Genomic DNA, 26,508 nt, shown 5'->3' on the forward strand with positions numbered 1-26,508 from the left:
AAGGTTCCACATCCGCAGAAGTAGAAATTAGGAGGGGAGTTAGACAAGGATGTGTTCTGGCGCAGTTTACTCCGAGTTTCTATTTAAAGAAGCATTGGAGGATTCCAAGGATGGAGTCAAGGTGAATGGCGTAAATATCAACAGTATAAGATACGCCGATGATACAGTGTTAATTGCGGATTCCGACGTAGGTCTACAACGACTCATCGACAAGACCAACTCGACCTGTGAGCAATTTGGTATGAAAATAAACATTAAAAAAACCAAAGTGATGTCAATCCGAAAAAACCAAAACGTACCTCAACCTTGCACAATAAATGGGCACATTTTAGAACAGGTCAATAGATTTAAGTACCTGGGATGTTGGATCGATAGCAGCCTAAATCCTGATCTAGAAATAAGATCGAGAATAGAACAGTCCAGAAAATCTTTCGAAAAAATAAAAAAACTGCTTTGTGATTCTCGAATAAAACTCGAAATTCGACTACGTTTATCAAAATGCTACGTCTGGTCGACTCTTCTATATGCAGTTGAAACGTGGACCCTAAAAACATCAACCGTAAATAAATTGGAGGCCTTTGAAATGTGGATCTACCGGAGAATGCTCAAAATTTCATGGACATCGCATACCTCAAACGAAGAAGTGCTGCATAGAATAGGCAAGGAAAGAGAACTTTTTAACACAGTAAAAGTTAGAAAAACATCATACCTAGGCCACATACTGAGAAATAATAAGTACCAATATGCCCAACTTATAGTGAAAGGAAAAATCGAGGGAAAGAGAGGCCTAGGAAGGAAAAGACTATCGTGGCTCAGAAACATCCGACAATGGACAGGGCTAAATTTTGAACAGCTAATAAGAACAGCTGAAGATAGAGAAGATTTTAAAATTGTAGTAGCCAACCTCCATTGAGGAGAGGGCACTTTAAGAAGAAGAAGTTCATAAGTTTCAGGAATTCTGTATAAAATTTGTCAGGCCCTACAAGCTTTACCATCTTTAGTTTTTCTAATAGCTGCCGTGACTTCTTCAATGGTAATCGGGGATCCTGTTTTCCTTTTGTATTTTTGTATGATTTTCCAAAGTATCTTACGGATTACTTACGGATTTTGGATTTGCTTTCATTAGCAATGATGTAAGTAATAAAAAACAAGAGGGTGTATGGGTTTTAAAAAATAATAAAACTATGTTTTAAAACGTTGTATTTTATACTTAATACATGCATAAATAATGTTTTCGCTTCACCTATTTAAAATAATATCTAAAATAATAAGTAGATCATGTTCACCCTTCTATAAGTTATAAAAATTACACTAAAACGGACATTTCTGTTTTTACTTTTGACAAACAAGCTAAGCTTTCATATTTTTTTGAATTATATCCATCTACACACCGCCTTAACAAAGAAGTGGTCTATATTTGCAATGTTTTTAATAATACGCTAGAGATCCATAAAAATATTAATTGTTTTAAAAAAAATTATTGTTATCGTCGTTCATGGTGCCTTTATAAACAATATCTGGCATGCAGAACATATAGTAATAATTAAGAATTATCTAAAAAAAATTAGAGAGACTAAAATATAAACGTAACAGTTAGTTTACAGAGGAAAACGGCTTTTCTCGACTTGAATAAAAAAATGACACAAGACCACAGGGAGATGATAGAAAATTTTGAGTGGCATTTGAAGTAGTATCATCTTCAGTAACACCTAAACAAAAACCGAACGTACTGCCTGAAGTGCAGTGGGACTTTATCAGCCGTTGAATTTTTAAATTGCAATTTAAATCTTTTAGTTTAGTATTCAATGAAATAGAAAATAAATAACACGATCTTTACAACTACAAGGTGGGCTGATGTGTGAGATAGAGCATATATTACAGTTCAGCTTAATTGAAGACTACTGCGGTATGATTTGCTCTAACAAGACCATATGATTTACACACAGTGCGTAGAAAAACCTTTTTTTTTCACATTATCGAATAAGGTAATGTCTATATAGTTTTATCTATGTTTTTGAAGAATCTGTACAATTCCACAGCTCTTCTGCAATAATTTTTCAATAAAACTCTTCATCTTCTTCTTATATAGACATGACGCTGTCTGTTTTTCAATGCGCCTCTACTAGTTGTCGATCCATCGTTTTCGTGGTCTTCCTACTGATCGTCTTCCTATTGGAAAACCGTTTCTTGCCGTCTTTACTACTCTATTTGTTGCCATTCGGTTTATATGATCGTTCCATTCTACTCTTCTGTTTCTTACCAAGTTCTTGATGTTCTCCACCTTGCATCTACGTCGTATATCTGTATTTCTAGCTCTGTCCCATACTGTCTTACCATAATTTGTTTTTAAGAGTTTTCATTTCTGCTGTTTCTATCATTATTTTTGTCCTCTCTGTGCCAGTTCGTGTCTCTGCCGTGTGTGTCAATATTGGCATGATGACTGTTTTGTAAATTACTACAATAAACTTATGTAATAATTAATGTCCTATAATCCATTGGCAATAGGAGTCATAAAGGCACAGAGACTAAGATGGCGAGGTCACCTAGAAAGGATGCCGAACACGAGGACTCCAAAAAGGGTACTGAACTACACTATAACTTTAAAAAAGAGAAAAGGAAGGCCAAAAAATAGATGGAATCAGGAGGTAGAAAAAGATATGGAAGAAATTGGACTAGAAGGCCAGAAAAGAAAAATGAATAACAAGAAGGAATGGAGAAAAATCACATATCGAGCCAGAGAAGATCTCAGTACATAAAGGAAAGCGAAAATGAAGAAAGAACAAACTTTTTAAGCCATGGGCCTCTAAGGCCTTTAGTGCTATTGTATATATATAATCCATTGGCTTCAGTACAACCGTTGTAAAACAGATGGCTACCATTCCGTGTTTCCCAACAAATGTACGCGTGCTAAGTCATGCTATCTTGCAAGAGTGAATCGTATCGCAGAACTCTTCAAGTCAGTCAGATGATATGTTATCTATCACACTTCAACCTATGCACAGTGATATTCTCTAACACTCATACCAAACATTGTGCTCTATGAAAATGTGTTCTATGTGTAATAATTCGTTCTAAATATTATGCTGTCCATATCTTCACTTGCTGAAAATGTATTTTGTTGAAATTAACAAAATTTAATTTCAAATTCGCCTTGCCAAATTTATGATTCGATATATTGATCTGGATAATTTATTCACTACTTCATGGAATGCTGATTTAAAAGACATTCACCTAAAAAACAGTCGTGTTTTCGATATAGGCTATTACAGCAGCCAAGTATATGCGGGAAATAAGGGAGATTGTATATATAAGTTAATCTAGTACAGTCATTCTCAAGCAATTAAAGAAAGTTAGTCATTGGAGGGAAAAGCAGGAAATAGGGAAAGTAAGACGCAGAAGCTTTGGAGATACTATTTATAAATACATTAGACTAAAAGAATGATAGTTTTTGGAATAACAGAGATATGTCTTATCCTGAACTCCGAGATCATTGACAAACAAACAAATCAATATAATATAATAGTTCTTTTTATTCTTGTTGGCAAATTACGAGCCCCTTTCCATATCAGTTGGCCCACCTGAAGTCGATTACCATAAACAAATTATACTCTACATATTTTATAAGTTCCCATATTAATTAGAATGGCATTTTTATTAATATTTATTAAAAACATTACCCTCATGTTTTTTATTTATTTTCAACAATAAAAAAAAATCACTAAATCCTGGCTATACAGTCACTTACGTCAACATACGTTGATTTTTTCATAATTACGTTAAAGCCAGAGGTAGCTATGGAAAAATGACATCAAAACAATAATATTGTCAGTTGATGTCAAATGTATTTTGTAGTATTGTAAAGCTTTTTGCCGTTTGTGGATTGTACAATGGGTCGAGGTAAAGTTATCGATGAGAAAATTTGTTCAATTATTATTAGATTTTTAATTGTGTAAGAAATATAGTCAGAAGATACAAATCTACAGGTTCGGTCGTCACAAAGCCTAGAAATGTCCGAAAAAGTAAAATAACCGAAGCAGATCGAAGGGAATTAAGACGCATTATAGTGAAAAATCGACAAGCAAGTTATATGGAGTTAAGCGTTTTATGGAGTGACGTTATTGGAAGACACGTTTCTGGATCAACATGTTACCGAGAGGACCACAAATTATGATTTGATACTTACAAAGTAAGTTTTATAGTTGAAGAATTAGTTTTGTTTTTAATAAATTTCATTTTATTCTAGGCTAAGGAAAAGCCACTTTTAACATTACAACAAAAGAAAAATAGACTAAGATGATCAAAGGAGCATAAAGATTGGACTCGGTCGTAATGTGATTCAATACAATGGAGTAATGAGTCCAGATTTGAAGATTTTATTGGAGACAGTAGAAGTCACGTCATTTGTAGGAAAAATTAAGCTTTCCATCCCGACTGCCTAAAGAGAAAAGTCAAATTTCCTGCATCTATCATGATCTGGGGCAGCATGTCGTCTAAAGGTGTGGAAAGTTACATTTTATCGATGGGATTGTAAACACGGACATTTGAATATTTTAGAAGAAGCTCTTTTACCGATTATGGAACACCATTTAACATCAGCGGAAGTTTTTGTCTTCCAACAGGACGGCGCAGGTTGTCATGCCTCAAAAAAGAGCTTAAAATGGATTGAAGACCATGGAATATCACTTCTGGAATGGGTTTCTAACAGTCCCAGAGATTTTGTGGCGCGAAATGAAAAAAACTTTCAGAAAACATCCTGCCACACAGAAGGAATTGTGGATGTCATTAAAAATAAAGGGGATGTAACTCAGTGGTAAATTTTCACATTTTTTTTATTAAATCTTCTAAAATTTACGCTGCGCTTTTATTTTTGTTCTCTAAAATTCAATTTTCTTATCAACCTAACTTTGGGCCAACTGATATGGAAAGGGGCTCGTATTTCAAGATATGAATATTAGTGAAATAGACACTAAATCCACAAATAATTTTGTATATAAAATTATGAAACAATTACATGATTGCTACTGGACGGTTTCATGCAAGTTCACTGCTATATAAGGAAGCTTAAAAAATAGCAAAATATCACAAACTAGATAAAAGCAAAATATCACAAAATAAATAAAAACATACAAGACACCCAGACAGCGTTTGATAAATTGATTTGATTAAACAAAAAGAGAAATCAAACGATTTCTACTTAGCGAAACCGAATTCAAAAAGAGAAATCAAACGATTTCTACTTAGCGAAACCGAATTCAAATCTTAACCACTGTGTTTCCTAAAATTTGCGAAACAAACAGCTGGATAAATTACTCGGCAAGGGAATCTAAAATTGCATTCCACAAGCCGTTCATCCTGGTCAAAATTTGTAGTGAATTCAGTTTCTGGTACTTCAAACGAAGTAAATAACAAAACAGAATGACGGTATTAGATTTTTGTTTTGATACAGTGCAGCAACAAACGCTATACGTATTTCGACCTTCTTAGGTCTCTTCAGAACGGTATAGTCACTGCTCTGTGACTATACCGTTCTGAAGAGACCTAAGAAGGTCGAAATACGTATAGCGGTTGTTGCTGCACTGTATCAAAACAAAAATCTAATACCGTCATTCTGATTTGATTAACTACATGAAAAAAAGTGATTGTGAGTTCAAATTATAATAAATTGTTAAGGTAGCAGCCATATTTTCTCAGCCTAACAGGTCTATATACATTCAATATTGTTTAAATGCCGCTCGATTAGATTGGCATATATTTGATGCTCACAATATAAACATTTCATTAGGCAATAGAAAGAGTTATTGGCTTTGCAGTGGCACGGGATTTGGCTGGCATCAATACGTTCTTTATGAAGACTGAAGACCAGTTGTTACCTATCATAGCGGGGGAAGGGAAAGTCAGATAGATTTTGTGCTGTCTAGAAGAAGTCAGCTAAAGAGGTTACCAACTGTAAAGTGATTTTGTAGCTAGTAAACACCGACCGGTGATAGTGGATGCGGAGATACGAAGGTGAGGCGGTAAGGAAAGTAAGTAGGATACCAGAAACTAAAGTGATGGAAGTTAAAAAATAAGGATTTGGCAAGGGTTTGTAAGAGTACGGTGCTGGAAGAGCTTGAGGAAAATGATACGGTAAATGACTGGTGGGAAGCTAACAGTAAAGTTGTGGTGCGAATGGGAGAAGTGCTAGGAAAAACACCTGGCAAAGGGGCTCCTAGAGACAAAGAAACTTGGTGGTGGAACGATGAAGTGCAACAGAAGGTTAAAAAGAGGTATGGCAGGTCTAAAAGAAAGGAAGATAAGAATATATAAAAGGTAGCAAAGAGGGAAGCAAAGCCCGCTGTAGTTACTGCTAAGGAAAGATCGTCTACACAGCTGTACGATTCGAGGGGATGAAAAGATTAAACAGCATTGCTAAAGCCAGGGAACAAATCATCAAAGGACTTTACCCAGCTGCGGCAGATTAAGTGTGGATTGAAGAGTGTTAAGAACCGATTTTGAAATTAAGCAAAGATTGTATAAGTACTTTAGAAAGTTGCTAAATGAAGAACATCAGGGGAGGGACAGAGGATGCGGGATCTCAAATGAAAATGTAATACCGCTGATAGCGGGAGATGAGGTTGTCGAGTTAAATAGGATGAAGAATGGTAAGGCAGTAGACCTGATGGAATACCTGTAAAGGTTTGGAAGGCTCCAAGAGAGGAAGGGATTGATATTTTGTGGAAAATGATGAGTGATGAAGGTGACGTCTTTATTTCTGAAGATCAGGAACAATTCTGACAAATCTTTCTCTATTCTGAAAGGCTCTCATTAAGGATTGAATATCGAGACTCGTCCACTCTCTAATGTTTTTCAATTATGAACATCGTCTCCTACCTGGCCCTCTGCTTCCTTCAATTTTCCTCTCCATTAACAAACTCAAGATCTCATAATGTCCTAGATAATTAGTTTTCCTATCATGGCTCATTTCACACAATACTGCCTCGATAGTGAGATGGTCGATCTGCTCGATCTTGTAAATCATTTTTATATTTAAAAAATTGGTATACTATAATCTGTATCTGTCAAAGTTTGTTCGTTTTATATTGTATCTTTAATTTACTAGTCCGGCTCTGAACAAACGCGTGTTCCCAGCGTGCATTTGTTTACATAGTTCGTAGCTTGAAGTTGAATTTACTTTAGTTTGAAGTTTATCATTTATTATTTGAATGTAAAAGAACCAAAACGAAGCCTTTTTATGGGCGTCATCAAGATGCTAGGGGCTGTAATAAAACATTTTATTAATAAAACTTCAACTTACTTTTGCGAAGTTTATAAAATTATAATTTACTGAACAATAGAAATGAATAAACATTAAAAGATATATTAATTACATCAGACCGAGAATCTATGGCAACTACCTCCTATTGATTATCAATATTATATAATATAAATAGATTTTTCTCTTTGTAAAATCCATATTTTATTTAAAAATGTAAAAGTAAAATTACACAAATATGTGTTAAAAATAATTATGGTTTCATGGTTATTTTTATATTGTTGTAAAATTTCTAAATAGATAAAATTATGCTTCTCTATAGTCAATAACTTCGTGAATAAAATCTGCTCCTTTATCAAAAGTAAAACAAAATTGACGTTTGAATTTACTCTAAAATACATTAAAATGTCGTCTTCATTCTCTTGCCTGGTAAGTGACTGGCGACTGGTACAGCGTCCTTGCAGGACCTGTATACAGCGAAGCTTGAGGGGCCTGTTGATACTGTGGTTGACTTCTTACTGGGTAACCGGCAGTGATACTTCCACCTACTGTAAAAGAAATATTCATTAGTTTCCGTTGGTTCGGTATGATATAAATAAAAAAAAAGTGAAGTTCCAAGCGAAAGACATCGTTTTCTTTTAGTTTATTCAATGATTAACGAAATTATATCCTGCGTTTAAGGAAGAAATTGGGAAAAAGAGGTAATGTAACATCTGCCGTGGCGGTGTGCGCTTCATGCTCGGTATTGGTCGCTAATAGCTATATGGGAATCACTGAAAAAAAGTTAAAGACTGCTAATTTCGAGATTATGATGATAAGCAACAAACAAAGGACCTTCGGCTATCCGAAAACTATGAAACTTATTCAGTTACAGGTCATATTTCCGACACTGAAGAGGAATTACTGAAAAGTAGTCATCTAAACCGAGATGAAAAAAGTTCAAAGAGTGAGTAGACCAAAAAAGGTCTAGCGGGCAAGCATGAGCAACGCAGTGGGAAAAAGGTTAAGGTACCACCCAAATGATGTTCTGCTTCTTCTTAGAAGTTCCTTCTTCTATGGGAGGTTGGAAATCATGATGGCGAATATAACTTTATTCACAGCTGTCTTCAATTCTTGAATGAAACTCATATTAAACCACTCCTTAAAATTTCTAAGCTAAGAAATTCTCGTTTTTATTTTAATGCTAGGCTTATCTTTTACCTTTTCTTCCATTGTTAGTCGTAACAATAACAATCTGATGCGCCTCTCATTATATGATCAAAATACTCTAGTTTTCTTTTTCACTTTTTGCATTATTTCCTCTTCGTTGATTCTTCGCAACACTTCTTCATTTATAAAACCGTATACATAAAATTCTACGGTAGTACCACCTTTTGAATACTTCTAATTTATGAGGTCTGATATTTTTAAACGTCCTTGCTTCAATGCCATAAAATAATTTAGAGAATACATAGCATCATAATAGCCTTGTACTTAATTCTAATGTTATATCGCTATTGGTTCTTCTTCTTAGGGTGCCTGTCCAATCTGAACGTTGGCGATCATTCTGGCTATGATGACTTTGTTGGTCGCTAGACGGAATAGCTGTGTTGAGGTGTTTCCATACCATGCTCTCAGGTTAGCAAGCCAGGATATTATTTTTTGTCCTAAGGCCCTTTTTCCTTAAATTTTACCTTGCAAAATGCATTGAAGTAGCTCATATCTGACTTGATTTCTCATTATATGTCCCAACTAGTGCAGCTTACGACCCTTCACGATGTTGAATTCATCCTCCGTAGTACCTCTTCATTGGTAACTGTCTGTCCATGGTATCCCCAGGATCCTTCTGTATAACCATAGCTCAAAAGCCTGAAGTTAATAACCGCAGGTTATTGAGCTTGACTCCGTTTATTGAGATGCCTTCATCAATATTTTTTAGAGCCTCTTACACATGTCACATAATTAAAGAAGAACATCGTATGTGGGAACTTGACACTCATATCGAAGTTTTACTAGAGCCAATTATAATTACACCATGTGGTAAAGATAATAGCAGCGATAGCAGCACTGCATCTTCAGATTTAGACATCGAATAATATTTTCTAATCGTTTAGTAAGAATATCAGCATAAAAAAACCAAAAACAAAAAAAAACGAGAAAACATAGTAAGTGTGTATAGTGTTTGTGTTTAAATAGATTGTACAATGTTTTGTCAGACAATTTTTGTTTTTATCATACAGTTTTTGTACAATATTTATTCAAATGTTTAATTTACTGACGTTTCAATCTCTATTCCAGAGATCGTTTTTAAAGTTAAGAAAAAAAAGAAAATAAATAATATAAGATTATATAAATATATAATAATAAACAAATAAAATAAATATAACTATAATTTATATCTTAAAACGGTCTTTGGATATAGAGATGGAAACTTCAGTAAAAACCTGCAGATAAATCTATTGTGGCCTATTTCGAACAATAATTTTTAAACAATATACATAATATAATTAACGTTGAAATAAAAGTGAGTGTATGCCACTGGATTTCCCTACGTCTTTCCCCACTTCTCCGCCTTCAAACGATGATTCACTCTCCCAAAGAGTGGAATTATAGTTTAGCCATAAACACAAAAATACATAGACTTACGAGTATGTGTCTCACCACGATCGATACACTTTTGCATACGTTCAAATCAATTGGTAAAACAGTTATTCCTGTCATCAGTTTACACCTGCAAGAATCGCTGTCCACGCATTGATCTTTGGGAACGTGAAGAAGTCGTTGGGACTTAGGTCGGGGCTATACGGTGGATGGTTTAACAATTAGGTGTTAGTACTTAGTGAAAAGATTTTTGTTAGCAATTTTGATGTAGACTGGGGCAAGATTATTCCACCGTAATTATGTGGGTCGGTTTTAATAATTCATATTTCGGTTATTTTTTATTATAACAATAAAATGACAGAAATAACCTATTTTCTCTTCTTGATCGAGTTAATAACTACAGTTCATTTGACTTACATATACATATTCATTCATTTTTCCCTCAGTAAACGGTATTTTTATGAAAATATTTATATTTAGTTATGAAAATTAAGATAATATAGTTCTATCGTTAATAAAAAACCAATTGAATTTGCAGAAACATTGAAAAAGATGTACTCACTTTTCTGAGGTGCTTGTTGATTAATGGGCATCGGTCCCGGATGGATTACGTGTCCGTGCGAGGAAGGCTGTGCCCTCAACATATAGTGGTCGGATAATTTCGGCTCCAGGTGATAAGTTTGTATCCTCTGTGGCTCGTATACAGTTCTAGCGGGTTCTCGGTTCGTAGGGTAATAAATGGGAAGTTCTTGTGGGGCTACGGGATAAAACGCGCTAGGTTGATTTCCGTACTGGGGAGTTTCTGAAAAAAATAGTGTTTAGAAGAATATAAAAAGACTGATATTTCGGTTAAATCGCTAGGATCTTTGTGAGGAATAAAATAATTTTTAAATGAAAAACTCACAAATATCTGTCTTTCGTTTTGATTTTTTTAAATATTGTTCTCAAGAGGAAATGGTTTCTTAAAGCTAATATATGTTTGAAATAGTGTACAACATGCAGACATTTTTATTTTTTTTTTATTTCCATTCTCGTCTTATGATTACGACCATTCTTCCTATCCTCGGATGATTTCATTTCAAACAATATAACTAAATGAATTACAGAATATTTTCAACGAGTTCCTTTTCAACCTTCGAAGACATGATAGATGACAGATAATGATGATAATGAGGATGTGAGAATATTTAAGTATACAACATTCTTCTTCTTCTTTCAGTGTCTATTCGTTCCGAATATTGGCAATCATTCTGGCTATAATTATTTTATTGACTGATGCTTTAAATAGATTCGTTGTTGTTGTGGAGAACCATTTCCTCAGGTTCTTCAACCATGATATTCTCCTTCTCCCAATTCCTCGCTTTCCGAACACTTTACCCTGTAGGATTACCTTCAGTAATCTGTATTTAGTGCTGTTTCTCATTATATGTCCGAGATATTCCAACTTTCTCCTTTTAATGGTATATATCACCTCTCTTTCTTTGCCCACTCTTCGTAATACGGTCTCGTTGGTTATCTTGTCTGTCCATGATATCCTTAGAATTCGCCTGTATAGCCACATCTCGAAGGCTTCAAGTTTTTTCTCCATTGCTTCAGTTAGTGTCCAGGATTCAACTCCGTAATACAATATTGAGAAGATATAACATCGTAGGAGCCTTACTTTTATCTCCAGATTAAGATTGTGGCTTTTAAAGAGTTTGGCCATGTTATTGAATGCACTCCTAGCCTTCTCTATTCTACATTTTATTTCCTGTGAGTGATCCCATTGTTCATTTACAACGATATACAACATTAACAGATACAAATTAAATATTCCTTTAGGAAAACTTCTTCTTGTTGTTCCTTCCTTCATCTATCAAATAATAGGTATTGGTATCTTATCGTCAGTCAATCTGAAAAGCAACGAACTGCAATTACTCTAGAAAGTTTCTCAGCCACGAAATCCTTCTTCGGCCTATGCTTCTTTTATCCTTGTCCTTTCTTTGCCTTGATTTTTCCTATAAAAATTTTCTGTTTTTCAGTTATTACTGATCTTATTTGGATGATTGTGTATTCTCCAATACTTGTTTCTTTGTCGGATGAGTTTTCTGTTGTTTGTTTTTTAGTTGTTTAAAAGACCTGTAAGAAATTATCCGACCTTCGTTCATAACTTAGCAATGCTTTATTCCACTCACGACATTCTTTAAAATAATCCCCTTCTTCTTCGTCTTCTTCACGTGCTATATCAGAAATATCCGCCGTTGAAGATCACCATTGTAAAGGCTTCTGATCTTCTGCCACATGGAATAATTGTCCTGAATTTGATATCTGAGTCCATTCACGAATGTTTTTTAACCAAGAAACATGTTTTTACCCTTTAAGAGGCATTTCTAGTTCTGTAAACCCAAAAAGTTGCAGGGTGTCCGGAGTCTATGGACATTGGCTTAGTTGTACAACTTTGTGTTTTGTCAAAGGCTGTTACACAAGATTCGATGTACACATTATCGTGATACGTCGCCACTCGCCCAAAACTGTGGCCTTCTTCGTACTTAGTCACGCAATCTTTTTAGATCATGAACGTAAATGCTTTGTTGTTTGTCTGGTATATTGGAGAGTATTCACGGTGGCTTCCTAATCGATAAAAAATAGTGACAAACAAATTCAAACAAGGATCAAATGCATATGGAAGCTTCCACTACGAAGAGTGGTGTTTTGTTTTGTGATCCTAACCGTTAAAACATCATTTTGTGTTGTTTTATCATATTTTCATCAATATCGACCATTTCCGAGTTATCCACAGAGAATATTTTTCTGATCTGTAGTGAGCAATTTTGGAATGGGATGAACACACAGGCGAATTATTCCGAACTCCCGGTTAGAGTTTCCAGATCGCTTTCTAGTTCATGTACAGTTAATCGACGATATCCTTCAATTCCTAGTCTCGCATGTTTTCCCGGTGTTGTACTGGAAGATTGATCAAAACACCGTACAGCCATTTTTAAACAGACTGAACAATTCCTTTGCTCATACGTTCATGTCTTAAGGATTTTTGCATCATTTGCATCGTTTCCGTACAAGCTTTTTCGAGTTTAAGGCAAAATTTATTGTAAATTTGTTGCTCCTCTCGCGTCATTTTCAGCAATATTCAAATGCAACGAACACAAAACACACCATGTAAACAAAAGCATGCTATTAAAGTTAACTCCGCTGGTATATCGCTCGTCATCTTTCGATATCGAGTTCAAACAAGTGCCGCCAAGAGTCAAGATTGGTTGGTCAAATTTTACAAATAAATTGTGTAAATTAAGTTAGAGTTCGGTTTCGCCAATGAACAATGAATATTTTCTTAGTTATTATAAAAAAAATTCAAGTAATTCTCTTTGCATATTGGTTTTCGTGAAATATTTTGAACTGTATTAACAGGTTAAGTGCCACCATATTGAAAGTTTTAATGTCTTCGTTGGCCGATCACTTTTAGCAAATTGGCAAGCAAGATTTTTATCACAAAATGCTATTTTGTGATCTATGAGAGTCCAACGTGGCATCACGCCTTGACTCGTCTATTCCTGTTGATATCGTGTAAAATCTAACAAGCGAAGGCGCCGTCGCCGTAGCTTGTGTTTTTCTTGTCGGTACTTAAATTACAGCGGTACAATGCAGTAGTACGAGAAAGAGCAACAAAAACTTGAAAAATATTGGCAAGAAATCCTGTCAGATGAAGAATCTGATTAGTTTGGCAACATGTATCTTTCGGACCAGTACCAACCAACTGATTCTAGTGACAGTGAAAATTAATCGAGTACTCCAGAACAAAATAAAAAAAAAACGTGTGAATATATATGTGAGTCCATGTTGGCCTCTCGTGGCACTTAACCTGTTAATATACTCGTGTCGGTCACTCTATTTCAAGATTAAGTTAAAAATTAGTCATTTGCAATGAATAATGAGCAATTACACTCGTTTATCTTTGAAAAGGATACAGTTTCGACGTGCGATATACGTATGGAGTGTACTTAACGAACTAGACACTTTCCTTTTAGACTAGGCGGGATCTGTAGAAATTCAGACCATAATGGACATTTTCCATAGGAAGCTATTTTTTGCTGGAATCCCTTCAGGATGTGCCCAATATCGATAATCACGATATGCGCCAGTCGCAAACCCTGTGCTAAGTTTTTTATTTAACAAAATCTGAAAACAATTGAAAATTTCTCATTTTTTTGCTCTTATTTTCGTTTATAATTCAGAAAATATTGATCCTAGAGAAAAAATTATAAGAAGATAAAAGTTTCGTTATTCAATTTTACACAATATTTCGTTAGCTAGAAATTGAAAATTTAATGTTTATTGTTGAAAAAATAGCAATAATTGGAAAAAAAAAAGTACAAAAAAATTAAGTTAATCCTTTAAATGTTTTCGACTTTCTAAACTTGACTTACAAGCTCCATATTCCGCCTAGAAAAACTTTTTAATATGTTTAAAACGTGTGCTAAATTTTGTTAAGATCGGTCGGATAGGTTTTGCATAATAATTTTGCAATCCAGCCTACTGGAAAAAAATCGCAAATTTTCAAATTTATAGTAGGCCCTAAATAAGGCCCTCAGATATTTGTAAATTTTTTTACATATAAAAGAAGGCTCAAACTTTGAAACGCTTTTTGTAAAATTCAAATCGGTTTAGTAGGAGAGCCTAGAAAATTTTTTAAAGTTTTAAACATTTTTTAGGCTTATAAACAAATTGAATAACTTTACGAGCTTTAAACATATCAATTTCAAAATTTATACACTTAAAGAACATTAAAAGACGCTTCTTTAAAAAAAAACGATACATTCGGCTTACTGGTTGCCGAGATATTGAAGGTTAAAGTCAGACCTGAAGATTCTTGTCCTTCCAAAAAAAGAAAAAGACTTTAAAAAAAAATTGAAGATTGAGTCAAAATAAAGTTTATTTATGAAAAAAAATTTTTTTTTCGTTCGTCTTTGTTTTAACAATTTAAATTATTTATTAACAATTTATAAATACATATTTGTTTACTAAAAGTAACAATTTACTTCAATTTATAAATTGCAAGCTCAAAAAAAAATGCATGAAGAAAAAATGCAATTACTTGTTTAACATAAAATTGTTTATTGTAAATTTCCCAATTTTGCGATTAAAAATGGTATTTAAAAATATGATATTTGAAATCCTTGTCGTCCGAGACATCGACAAAAAAAGAGCAAAATTGGTTAACAAGAAGCCGAGGTAATGCAATTTTTAACTCGCGCTATGATTTTGAACCCGCCGATTCGTATTTCGAGTGAATGTCCCCCACCACCACCACTCATGCATTCCGAGCAACATTTTACGCGAAAACGGTTTTTTATTTGTCTTTTTTATGTATGTTGCCATAAAGCGCATTACGTAAAACTTTTCATTTAAAAAGTACTTGACAAGACGAGGGTATTTGTTTAAAAACGAGCCCTCTATCACTTATGGTTACACGGCAAATGTATGCCAACTTTGACCTTTAATATCTCGGCAACCAGTAAGCCGAATGTATATTTTTTTAAAGAAGCGTCTTTTAATATTATTTAAGAGTATAAATTTTGAAATTGATATGTTTAAAGCTCGTAAAGTTATTCAATTTGTTTATAAGTCTAATATATATATATATATAAAAAATGTTTAAAATTTTAAAAAATTTTCTAGGCTCTCTTAGTGAACCGATTTGAATTTTACAAAAAGCGTTTGAAAGTTTGTGCCTTCCTTTATATGTAAAAAGATCTGAGAGGCTTATTTAGGGCCTACTATAAATTTGAAAAATTTTCCAGTAGGCTGGATTGCAAAATTATTATGCAAAACCTATCCGACCGATCTTAACAAAATTTAGCACACGTTTTAAACATATTAAGAAGTTTTTCTAGGCGGAATATGGAGCTTGTAAGTCAAGTTTAGAAAGTCGAAAACATTTAAATGATTAACTTCATTTTTTTGTACTTTTTTTCCCATTATTGCTATTTTTTCAACAATAAACATTAAATTTTCAATTTCTAGCTAACGAAATATTATGTAAAATTGAATAACGAAACTTTTTACTTCTTATAATTTTTTCTCTAGGATAAATATTTTCCGAATTATAAACGAAAATAGTAGCAAAAAAATGAGAAATTTTCAATTGTTTTCAGATTTTGTTAAATAAAAAATTTAGCACAGGGTTTGCGACTGGCGCATATCGTGATTATCGATATTGGGCACATCCTGAAGGGATTCCAGCAAAAAAATAGCTTCCTATGGAAAATGTCCAATCCAAAACAGATCCCGCCTAAACTATTAGTATTATTCAAAAACACCAATTTTGCAATATACTTTTTGTTTATTATGCGATTTTAATTGAGCATATCTCATTTTGTGTATCTTTTTTCCCAAAAAAAGTTGTCTGTTGATGTCAAATCTCTAAATAGACAAATTTTAAGTTATGAGTTTGATGTTTTGATTCTTTTTTTTTTAATAGGTCCACTAAAAAATTGATCAATCCCTAAAATGGGAGTATTTTGTAGATAGTTTCTGCTATGTCACACTACACATGTCAACTGTCAAACCCTTCTATAGAGTTGTGTCAAGTAAAAAAAATAACTTGATTGTCCTAGGATGGTTGCACATCATGCGCAATGTGTGTTCTCAAAACGCTCTGCTACACGTTTTTCAGATTCCAATGCTTTCATGTTGGAATGATTTGTTTTTCGAATTGCACTAATTAGTACGAATAATAGGTTAACTTTAACGAAAGTACAAACTGAATATAGCCGCAAATGTCAACCATGAAAAAAAAATATTTCGGTTTGGCAGTTTTGGCATGTTTTTATGATGTATATGTTGTATGCTTCAAATATAAAGAGAGAATGCTTTAGAAAAGTACATTTTAATTATATTATGTTATGAATTCTGCAACTTTTAATTTATATAAAACAAGAACGAGTCAATATTTGTTTTTTGGAGATTCATCATCATCATGCAAACTTCTGTCCACTGCTGAACATAGATCTCTACCATTTTTTGCCACTCTTCACGGTTCTGTGCATTTTGTTGCCATTTTTTGGATACTCGTTTAATGTCGTCCATCCAGCGTGTTGGTGGTCGTCCTCTGCTGAGTTTGTCTTCTCTTGGGCGCCAGTCAATTAGTTTTCTGGTCCATCTTGAGTCTTTTAGTCTCGCTATGTGACCTGCCCAATTCCATTTCAGTATGGCTATACGTTCGACGATATCAGTGATACCTATTCTTTTCCTTAGGTCTTGGTTCCTTATTTTGTCTTTTTTGTCACGCCGAGAATTGATCTTTCCATGCGTCTTTGCGTCACTCGCATTTTTAGTGCTGTTGTTTTTGTGTCCGTGAGAGTTTCTGCTCCGTATGTCATAATAGAAAGAACGCATTAGTCAAATGTCTTCCGTTTCATAGCTAAGTGTTATTCGTCGTTGAAATTCACAGGTCTGATTATCCTTGCTGATTCTGATTTAATGACCGAGATGTATGTTCTTTTCTGTCAATTCTACCACTTGATTTTGGATGGTTAGGTGTTCGCTGTGAACCAAATGTGTCATAAATTTGGTCTTGCTAATGTTCATTTTTAGACCTATTGTTGAAGATACATTTTCTAATTCTTGTAGCGTTTGTTGTGTTCACGCAGATCTTCGCTAAAAGTACTATATCGTCGGCAAAACGCAGATGATTGAGCATTTCCCCGTCTATTTTTATTCCTCTATTTTCCCACTTTAGCATTTTAAAGGCGTATTCGAGGGCCGTTATACAGAGTGTCGCCCTGTCTCACACCTCGCTCTATATGAATTTTTCTGGTGGTATCATGTAGTTTTACACGCATCGTGGCGTTTTGGTACAATGTTTGTACTAACTTTGTAAGCCGGTAGTCTATTCTACTATTGTTCAGGGCAGTTATAATGCTGTCTAATTCCACGGTATCGAAGGCTTTGTGGAAGTCTACGAAGATAAATACCAGTGATCTGTTATATTCTATCGATTTTTCTATTAAGGTTTTTACTGTTTGTAGGTGATCGTTTGTTCCGAATTTTGAGCGGAAGCCAGCTTGTTCTCGGGTTGGTAGAAATCCAACTGTTTTTCTAGTCTTGTAATTATTCGGGTAAACATTTTATAGATGTGGTTCAATAAGCTGAATGGTCTACAGTTTTTTAGGTGCGCCTTGTCTCCTTTCTTGTGTAGTAAAATTGTTACTGCATTGTTCCACGTTTCCGGTATACAACAATCTGTTAGACAAAGGTTAAACAAAATTTTTATTTGGTTGAGAAGGTTACGTCCGCCCATCTTTATAGCTTCTATTACGACTCCATCTTCCTCTGGTGGTTTGTTGTTTTCATCTTTTTCACTGCGTCTTGGATTTCACTTAGTGTGATCTCTAGCATGAACTCTGAACTCTGGTTGATGATTTTGATTTTGCGAGATGCGGCGGCTTCCAAGTCCGTTTGGTCTTCTCTTTGACTTGAGTATAGTTCTTGATAGAAGTCTTCAACTATTCAAGTCTTCTCTATTTGATATGTAGATTCCTTCTTTGTTCTTTAGTTTGTGTATTTCACATTTTCCATTGTTTAGCCGTTTTCTCAGGACTTTCAGACTTTTATTCTCTTCTATAGTTCGGTGGACTTTTTCATTCTTAAATTTTCTTAAATCTTTACTTATAGCTTTTGATACTTTTATTTATTTTTCGAATTTTTCTTCGACAATACTTTCGTTTTCTTTGATTTCTCTTCTAGTTTCCATTAGTTGTTTTGTTTCAATGGTTATTTTTTCGTCTTGGCGTCTTTTAGGGCAGCGTTTTACTTGAGCCTCTCGAATAGCTTCTACGATATTTTCCTTTAGGGTATTTACATTATTTATGAATTCATTTTGTTGTAGGATTTTATTGATATTGTCTTGGTATTCATTTAAAATCGTTGGGGCGTTTCATATCGGGTAGGCCTTCTTCCTAATTATTTTGCAACTTTCTGTTATTAAGTCTAATTTTAGTTTGGCTCATACCATTATATGATCGCTGCCTGTGGTAAAGCTATTAAAGACCGTGACATCGTTGAATATATGTGTTTTGTCACTGATTATGTAGTCTATCTCGTTTCTGATCTTGCCATCTGAGCTTTTCCTTTTCTTTGGAGATTAATTGTATTTAATTGTTGTTTTTTTTTTAATTGCTCTTTGATAGTTGACATCGTCAAACCACCAGTTGACAGATTGCAACCGATATTTGCAATTAATCTCGAAATATACAAATATTTACTCGTTATTGTTTTAAATAAATTAAAAATTGCAGAATTCATAAAATAATGTAATCAAAATGTACTTTTTAAAAGATTTCTCTCTTTATATGTGAAACATACAACATATGCACTATAAAACATCCCATCACTACCAAACCGAAATGTTTTGTTCCATGGTTGACATTTGCGGCTATATTCAGCTTGTATTTTCCTTAAAATTCAACCCGAATAATGTTTTTGTACGTTCAGAGTCACTGTTAAAAAAAATGTATAAGTAAAATCAAACACATGCATTGAAACAAGATGAAAGAAAAACTTTGTTGAAACGGGTTCAGTTAGAAGATCAATATCCTCTTTTCGGCTCACTTTCCGCGCAAGGGATGGTGTAGAGTTTATCAGCTTTTATGTTAGCCAATAATAGATTGTACTGATTTGTTGTCTATCTGTAAGTATGAACCGTAATAAAATATTTTTACGTTTACAATCACTTAAATAAAACAGAAAAAAGAAAATTAGAATACATGCAATGAAAATGAAGATAAAAGAAAAACTTTCATGAAACGAGACAACTCACATAGGAAATGTATGTAACATATTAAAATTTATGGGAACAAATAATAACCTTAAAACATAAACGACAAACTTATCACGATGAGATAACAGCAAAGAAACAAAGTACAAAATGGAAGAATACAGTTTACACATAAAAATATATACCTCATCCTCATCCTTGAATGTTTAACCACAACCAATAAATATTGATACTTACAGTTTTTTATTCGTCTTGTTCTTTAGAAAACGCATTCATTTATTAGTAAAGTGAATCAAGTAAAATAGTGCACTGATATTATATACATTTTTATAGTACTGCCAGCATCTGTATATTATTAAAATATTATCAACACCATAAATATATTTGAGGAAATGAAAAATATACTTTCAGTCATGAAACAAGTTTTTTTATTTTTATATAAATGTGTAAGGTTTAATTTAGTTCTTAATGAATGTCTTCCATTCTTTTCGGTTTCGTGGCAATATCCTTGCGGTTGTTCATATCACTCCTCTTATCTCCAATATCTTCACGATTACTTCATCCCATGTCTGCCTTGGTTTTCCTTTTTTGTTTTGTTTTTCAATATTTTTGCTTCCCACACTCTTCTGACTGGTACGGTATTATTCATCCAGTGTAAATGGCTCCACCAACTCAGCTGCCTCTGTTTTACTAACTCCAATGTGGATTTTAGTTAGTTCTTTATATCTGTGTTCTTTATTATATCCATTTTGGTAACGCATTTAACATTTCTTTATAACTTCTTATTCAGTACCCATGATTCGCTGCCAAAAGTCAATACAGGTCTATAAACTACTTCTAAATATCCAGTTTTTTCTATTATTACTCCTAAGTCTGTAAAAGTTTAACCTTATATTATTTTTGTTCCTTTAATTTCTATTTTAAGTTTTGTTTCTCTTGTTTCTCCTATCTGCATAACTTCTGTTTTGTTAATATTTATCTCCATTCCTTCATTGCACTGGGACTGTATGATCCATACAGGTCTAGTGTAAAGTACTTACAGGCGACATCTACATCTTAGTTCAACCGGCTGTGAGACTGCGATCAGGCAGGCAACGGGAAACCACCTGAATGTCTTCCCAGAGAGCGTTATGAAATGACGGCTAAACAAGAAAATTCTGTGCTCTGCAATCCGGCTAGCAACCGGTGCCATATCGATTCCGGATCGAATGGTGTGAAATGGGCGACCGGCAGATGATTGTGGACGACCAGGCAATATCTGCGAAATGGAAGATCAAACTTACCATTTCATAAAAAACACCGCATCGCAACATGGAATGTTAGGGGGCTGCTACAGCCAGGTAAATTGTATATATTAGAAAATGAACTGATCAAGGAGAAGATAGATATTTGTGGGATATCTGAGACACACTGGGAAGGCTAAGGACATTGGGAAGCCACTCACTACAAAGTGTGCGAGGCACCTGGTGCAGAGGACGGCCTCCGCTCCAGGAGTTTTATGTAAATTCGATACAAAATCAGTGCAGACTTACTATTCGGTGGATTTTGACTAATATTATGTCGACGATGATGTTCAAGACACCTGGTGGCCAGGACGGCCTCTGATTCTACAGTTTCGTGGAAATTAAATACAAAATCAGTGCAAACTCATTACACACTGTAGTTGAACACTAATATCATGTCGGCGGTGGTGTCCGAGGCATCTTGTACTCAGGAGAAGACTGATCTCTTGGAGTTTGTGCATCAGAGACCATCATCGTTATGATATTAGTGATCAGCGAACCCAAAATCGCTTGAGTAACGAGTTTGCACGGATTTTGTATCGAATTTACACAAAACTCTAGGACACGAGGGCAGTACTGGCACTAGGTACCTCACACATCATTGCTGTCATGATATTAGTATTTAGTGACCCAAAAAAAACCCAAGTAATGAATTGAAACTCTTGAAATATCCATTTATGTTTAGGCCCATGTGAGGAACAGTTAGCATAAAATCAATTTTGCTTATAATCACTATATTGTATATGTATACTGTTACTTTTGTCATTATTTAGAGTTATGACCAAATCCTCAACATATGCCGAGATCAATTAAGTGGTATGATAATCGTTTAATTTAATTTTGTGAAAATTAAAGGAACAATTCTTAACAAACCCTATATCAACTCACATAATTTGGTTTGATCGAGTTAAAAATACCTGGCAGTACTATGTAATTTGCCAAAGCAAAATGAAAAAAAATCTTATATTTAAGACCCAACCACAATTGAGATGAATCTAGCTGAAAAGCAGAAAGTTGTCTAAGAGACACTCACTGTTCCACAGCACTGCTCGTACTAATTCATTACGTCTATTGTCATCTTCTGCAAATAAAGAAAAAAATATATAGAAATGGTAGATTTGATCTTATATCGCCAATTTTATATAATGTATCTTTGTGATTTACCATGCACACAGAGAACAGTGCAAATTAAAGAAAATATACTTCCAAAATTATATAAGAAGCATAAAAAAGGAAGTGTATTATGTTCAGATTTTTTTGTCATGCATGATCATTGATATTCATAACTGTTTTCGAAATATTTGACAGCTTGTTATTCCTGTTCTTCTCCCCATTCCAGGTTCGTAAGATAGAAGAATTTGCGTCGCAAAAACTTTCTTTTGTCCTTCTTAAACGGTCATTTGTAGAATGCTGACTTATTTTATTTTATTTTATTTTATTTATTTATTCACCATTTTTATTTTTTCATTGCATTGTCTAAATCGTTTTCTATTATCGTCTTAAGCAAAATAGGTGTGCGATTTTTTTGTTTCATATAAAAAATAAAAAACATGGCACCTGACGGTAATTAAGGAGTGCAGACTTCATAAAAGCTACATCATAGTTGTGGTGTAGAATTGGTTCATCTACAGCAGACATCATCAAAGGTAATACAGGAATAGATTTAGTTCTCGGTCGTTCCAGTCAATCACTGACTAGTTTTGTTGAGTATCTGCAGTATTTGTAGCCTTTGTGTGCCACCAGGAACTGTCAGTGTATAGAAATTTTCGGTGCACCTGGAGAGGAGTGTCTATACATAATTTTTTTAGCTTTGTCTCTTATTTTATTTTCTATTTTATCTTCTAAAAGCTTTTTAGTTTTTTCAGTTGCTATTGAAAATATTGCTAAAGCTTTTCGCTCTTGTGTTAAAACTATGTTAAGTCTTTAAAAATCGTCTATATTCCTCTCCACCAGGACAGCACTATCTGCATACCATAGTAATTTCATATCTGCATTTCTTATTTTATATCCGTTTCCTTTGTGTTCTTCCATTATTACCTCAACATGTTATAAGGTGATTGTAAATCATCTTTTCTGATATCAGTGCATACTTTAATAAGTTTTTCCCTGTTGCACAGTAATTCGATATCATCCTTCAGCTTATATAAAAGACTTATTCTAGGTCTATGTCAACACTGGAATACTGGTCTACTATATTCGGTAGATATTTCAAATACTTTCCTCATATTAAATACAACACCTGTACATGATCTTCCAGATCTTTTTGTTGTTCTTATGCTAGCAGTACTTGACAGCATTTAGTTTGTTAGTTATCATTTTGGTGGTAAATTTTCGAATTGTCTTCAGTACATTCATGCTTCTATAACTGAAAAGGGTTCTGTGCAATATGCAATGCATAAACATTGACATTGTTATAGTTAGTCTCTAGCTGAAATTATATTATGTACAAGGATCTTTTACAATACTTTTCTGATTTTTATGTTATATAATGATTCATCATATTTTGTTATTGGATGAAAAGTTGATTTTAAACAATCTCTTTCTTGGTGATATGTCTCTTTAATATACTTTTGTAATCCTTCAATTTTTCACCTGATCAGTTTACTGGTGCTACCAATCATTTTATACAATAAATGTACAATTTTTGTTCCTGTTATCTGTTTGAGGTTTCTAGGTAAGTTTGCAACATCTTTTTATTAAACTTTTCAATTTCTTTACCGGCTGTTCCATACAATTCTATTTGACAGTACTATTTTTTATTGATCTCATAATAATCTATTGGTAAAATTTTTTGTCAATTATTATTTATTTACTAGCGATTCATTGGCAAATTGTTTTTGGTTGGTTTTTTGCAGAGAGCTATTCCTTTCAATAAATAAAAAAATTATGATGAAAACTGAAATAAAATTAAGGGGTTTTAGTTTATCTATCTTAGAAGAATACTTAAGATCTAAATTCTACTGAAACATTCAAATACTTAAACTTACTTTGAGGAGATCCCTGGTAAGAAGAAGTCCCCACTGTGGGTGTTTTGTAACCATAATTATGATACATTGTAACAGGTACTTGTGGTGGCGGACTAGGACTCCTAGGTCTTTTCGACTGTTTAAAAACTGTTTGTTGGGGTGGCTGTGGCTGTTGTTGAGGCATAGGAACCAATCGTGGAGGTTGAGGAGGCTGTTGTTGTTGCTGTTGTTGTTGTGGTGGTGGTTGGAATTGGGGCTGCTGTTGAATATATAGTTGTGGATGTACCATATTTCCTGGTATTTGTTGTAAAGATATTAAGTTTTCTCTGAAATAAAACAACCGTTAATCTGACACCCTTCATTTTTAAAATATGTAAAAAATGTTGAAACATTTTAACCCTCAAAAATCACCTCTTACAATGAAATTATATAAAATATTTGTTTTAATATATTTAAGAGTTTTATAGGATTTATAGGAACAAAGATTTTCACCCTAAAACCATACAGAATTATTTACTTCCCACAAGGTTAGTGATAGAGTTGGTAATAAATTAGTGAAAATGGGTGAAAAAATATGCCATGGGCGAAAAGGCTTTTTTTAATTCTGCTAACTTGAACTTTAAGTCAGCAGGGTAGTCAATCGCCCGCATTAAGGGTGGTTTAGGGTGAAAAATGATTAGGGTGGTAATAAATTAGTGAAAAATATGGAGTAGGTTAAATGGGACACCACTTATGTGTCCAAGCTAGCTTAAGGCTCTTTGTAATAATATATATATAAGATATTAGCGAACACTAAACATATACTACATACGTATTTTCCTTCTGTCGCCTCCTATTATCGTCTTCATTTAAAACCTTTTTTAATTGTAAAAATAACTGATGCTTTTCTTCTTTTAAGTGGGTCAACTTTTGTTCAAGCTGTAGAATTTGATCTCTCGTTTCCCCCAAAGTCATGACATCTTGCTGCTCTCTGGCTTCCCGTTCTTTTCTTAACCTTTCTTCTTCAACTTCTTGTTCCCTTTCTTGTTTTTTCCTGGCTCTTTCTCTTAATATATGATTTTTCAGTACTTTCCACATTTGTTCAGAATGGTCAGCTGCTTTCGAAGTTGTAGCTGTGTTTTCTGGTAAAACTGTAGGCATTTTAGGAATTTTTAAGGATTTTGGCAAACGTTTAACGGTAAAGAACTTTTTGTATTAAATATCACTATTCACTATATTGTATATTTTGATGACAACTATTGGACTTGAAAATGAAAAGTTTAATAACCTTTAATAAATGTCATATGTCAAACAGACCAACGCCAAATAAATAAACTGAAAGTTAAAATTAAACCTAGATTGGTAACAAGGATAGCTAAAGTAAACGCAATTTTTATTTGTGCACCCTTCCGTTTGGTGGCATTGCCAGTCTCGTTCCTGGGCAATGTTCGTTGTCATCACAGATAAATTAAACTTGGTGGGAGTGTGCTGTGGTTGTCAGTTTATGTCAAAGTCCAAGGTTGGTAAATAGACATGTTGTCTGGTAACTTTACACCGATCAGCGTCGAGAATCTAATGGCAGGAAGACGTCACTGAGAATGCTACTTTCAAAATAGCGAGAGAAAGCGAAATGCTTTCAAATTCATTCACCTTACATGACATATTTCATTGTGTTAATGTCACAGTTACCATGCAACCTGTCTTTTAATAACCTTGATTAAAGTCAAATAAATAGTGCAAAAGGCACGGAACAAAAAGATACAATTTTAAACGATTTTTAATTATTAATTATAGATTCGAACACATTACATGAAATAACAATAGAAACATGAAGAACTGAACAAAAAAGTTGTTATGTTCCAGTTTGCATGGATACTACTAGCAAGTAATACCGTTTTCCAAGTCCACGAAATTACATGAATGTTTGATAAATGGGTGAATGCTGTTAAGAGCCCTAAAATAGAGAATGCTGCAACAGAAACTATAACAATTTTCATGTATGCGCTAGTCATTTTAAAGAGAGGAGTATATAATCAAAGTTGAACATAGAGGCACTAAGAGAACAGCAGTTTCAAGTTTGTTTTTACCACGACGAGGCTTGTATTCACATGTAATTTGGCATTAGAATAACAAAACAATTATTTGAATACTGACAAGTTCTTGTCACATCAGTTTTATAAATAAAGATTTTGTTCTATATTTAATTTTTTTAACCACTTTGGTATTTTAATGTAATGGAAAATAAATATAACCTCAACGTAACAAGAAAACCCAAATAGTATACGAAAAAAATTATACACATTATCATACAGAATAGGGATTTTTTGCTATTTTAGGATTGCATTGATTTTGCCTTACTTTAAAATGAGTTTACAATCCAAGATAATTTTACGTGCCTTTTAATTTACCGCCATGTAATATATAGTGATGCACCCTGGCACTAGGCGATGAACCAATCGTTGTTTTACTCGTTAACATAGGACTGGCACTGCTATGTGGGAGCGTGCTGTGGACATAAAGTGTCAACGAACAACGCGCCATGTTTATATATAGTTACGCACCCTGGCACTAGGCGATGCACCAATCGTTGTTTTACTCGTTAACACGGACTGGCACTGTTACGTGTGAGTGTGCTGTGTAAGTAGTAAACAAAAAAGCTTTTCAAGGACAATGTTATGC

At 33.9% G+C, this 26,508-nt stretch overlaps 1 protein-coding gene across 2 annotated transcripts; it reads right to left on the minus strand.

Moving 5' to 3' along the window:
• Positions 1 to 1,185: 1,185 nt before the first annotated feature.
• Positions 1,186 to 25,136, minus strand: LOC140449218 (uncharacterized). 2 transcript variants are annotated; one of them, XM_072542399.1, is made up of 5 exons: positions 24,662 to 25,136; positions 23,872 to 24,176; positions 21,918 to 21,965; positions 10,395 to 10,634; positions 1,186 to 7,800 (listed from the first exon to the last, which is right to left on the minus strand). In XM_072542399.1, exons 1-5 carry the CDS (start codon positions 24,988 to 24,990, stop codon positions 7,667 to 7,669), a joined length of 1,056 nt encoding a protein of 351 aa, XP_072398500.1. In that variant the 5' UTR covers positions 24,991 to 25,136; the 3' UTR covers positions 1,186 to 7,666. The 2 variants fall into 2 exon arrangements, with proteins under 2 accessions (XP_072398500.1, XP_072398501.1); XM_072542400.1 differs by lacking the exon at positions 21,918 to 21,965.
• Between the last annotated feature and the right edge of the window lie 1,372 nt (positions 25,137 to 26,508).

Source organism: Diabrotica undecimpunctata, chromosome 8 (genome assembly GCF_040954645.1).
Source record: "Diabrotica undecimpunctata isolate CICGRU chromosome 8, icDiaUnde3, whole genome shotgun sequence".
NCBI lineage: Eukaryota > Metazoa > Arthropoda > Insecta > Coleoptera > Chrysomelidae > Diabrotica > Diabrotica undecimpunctata.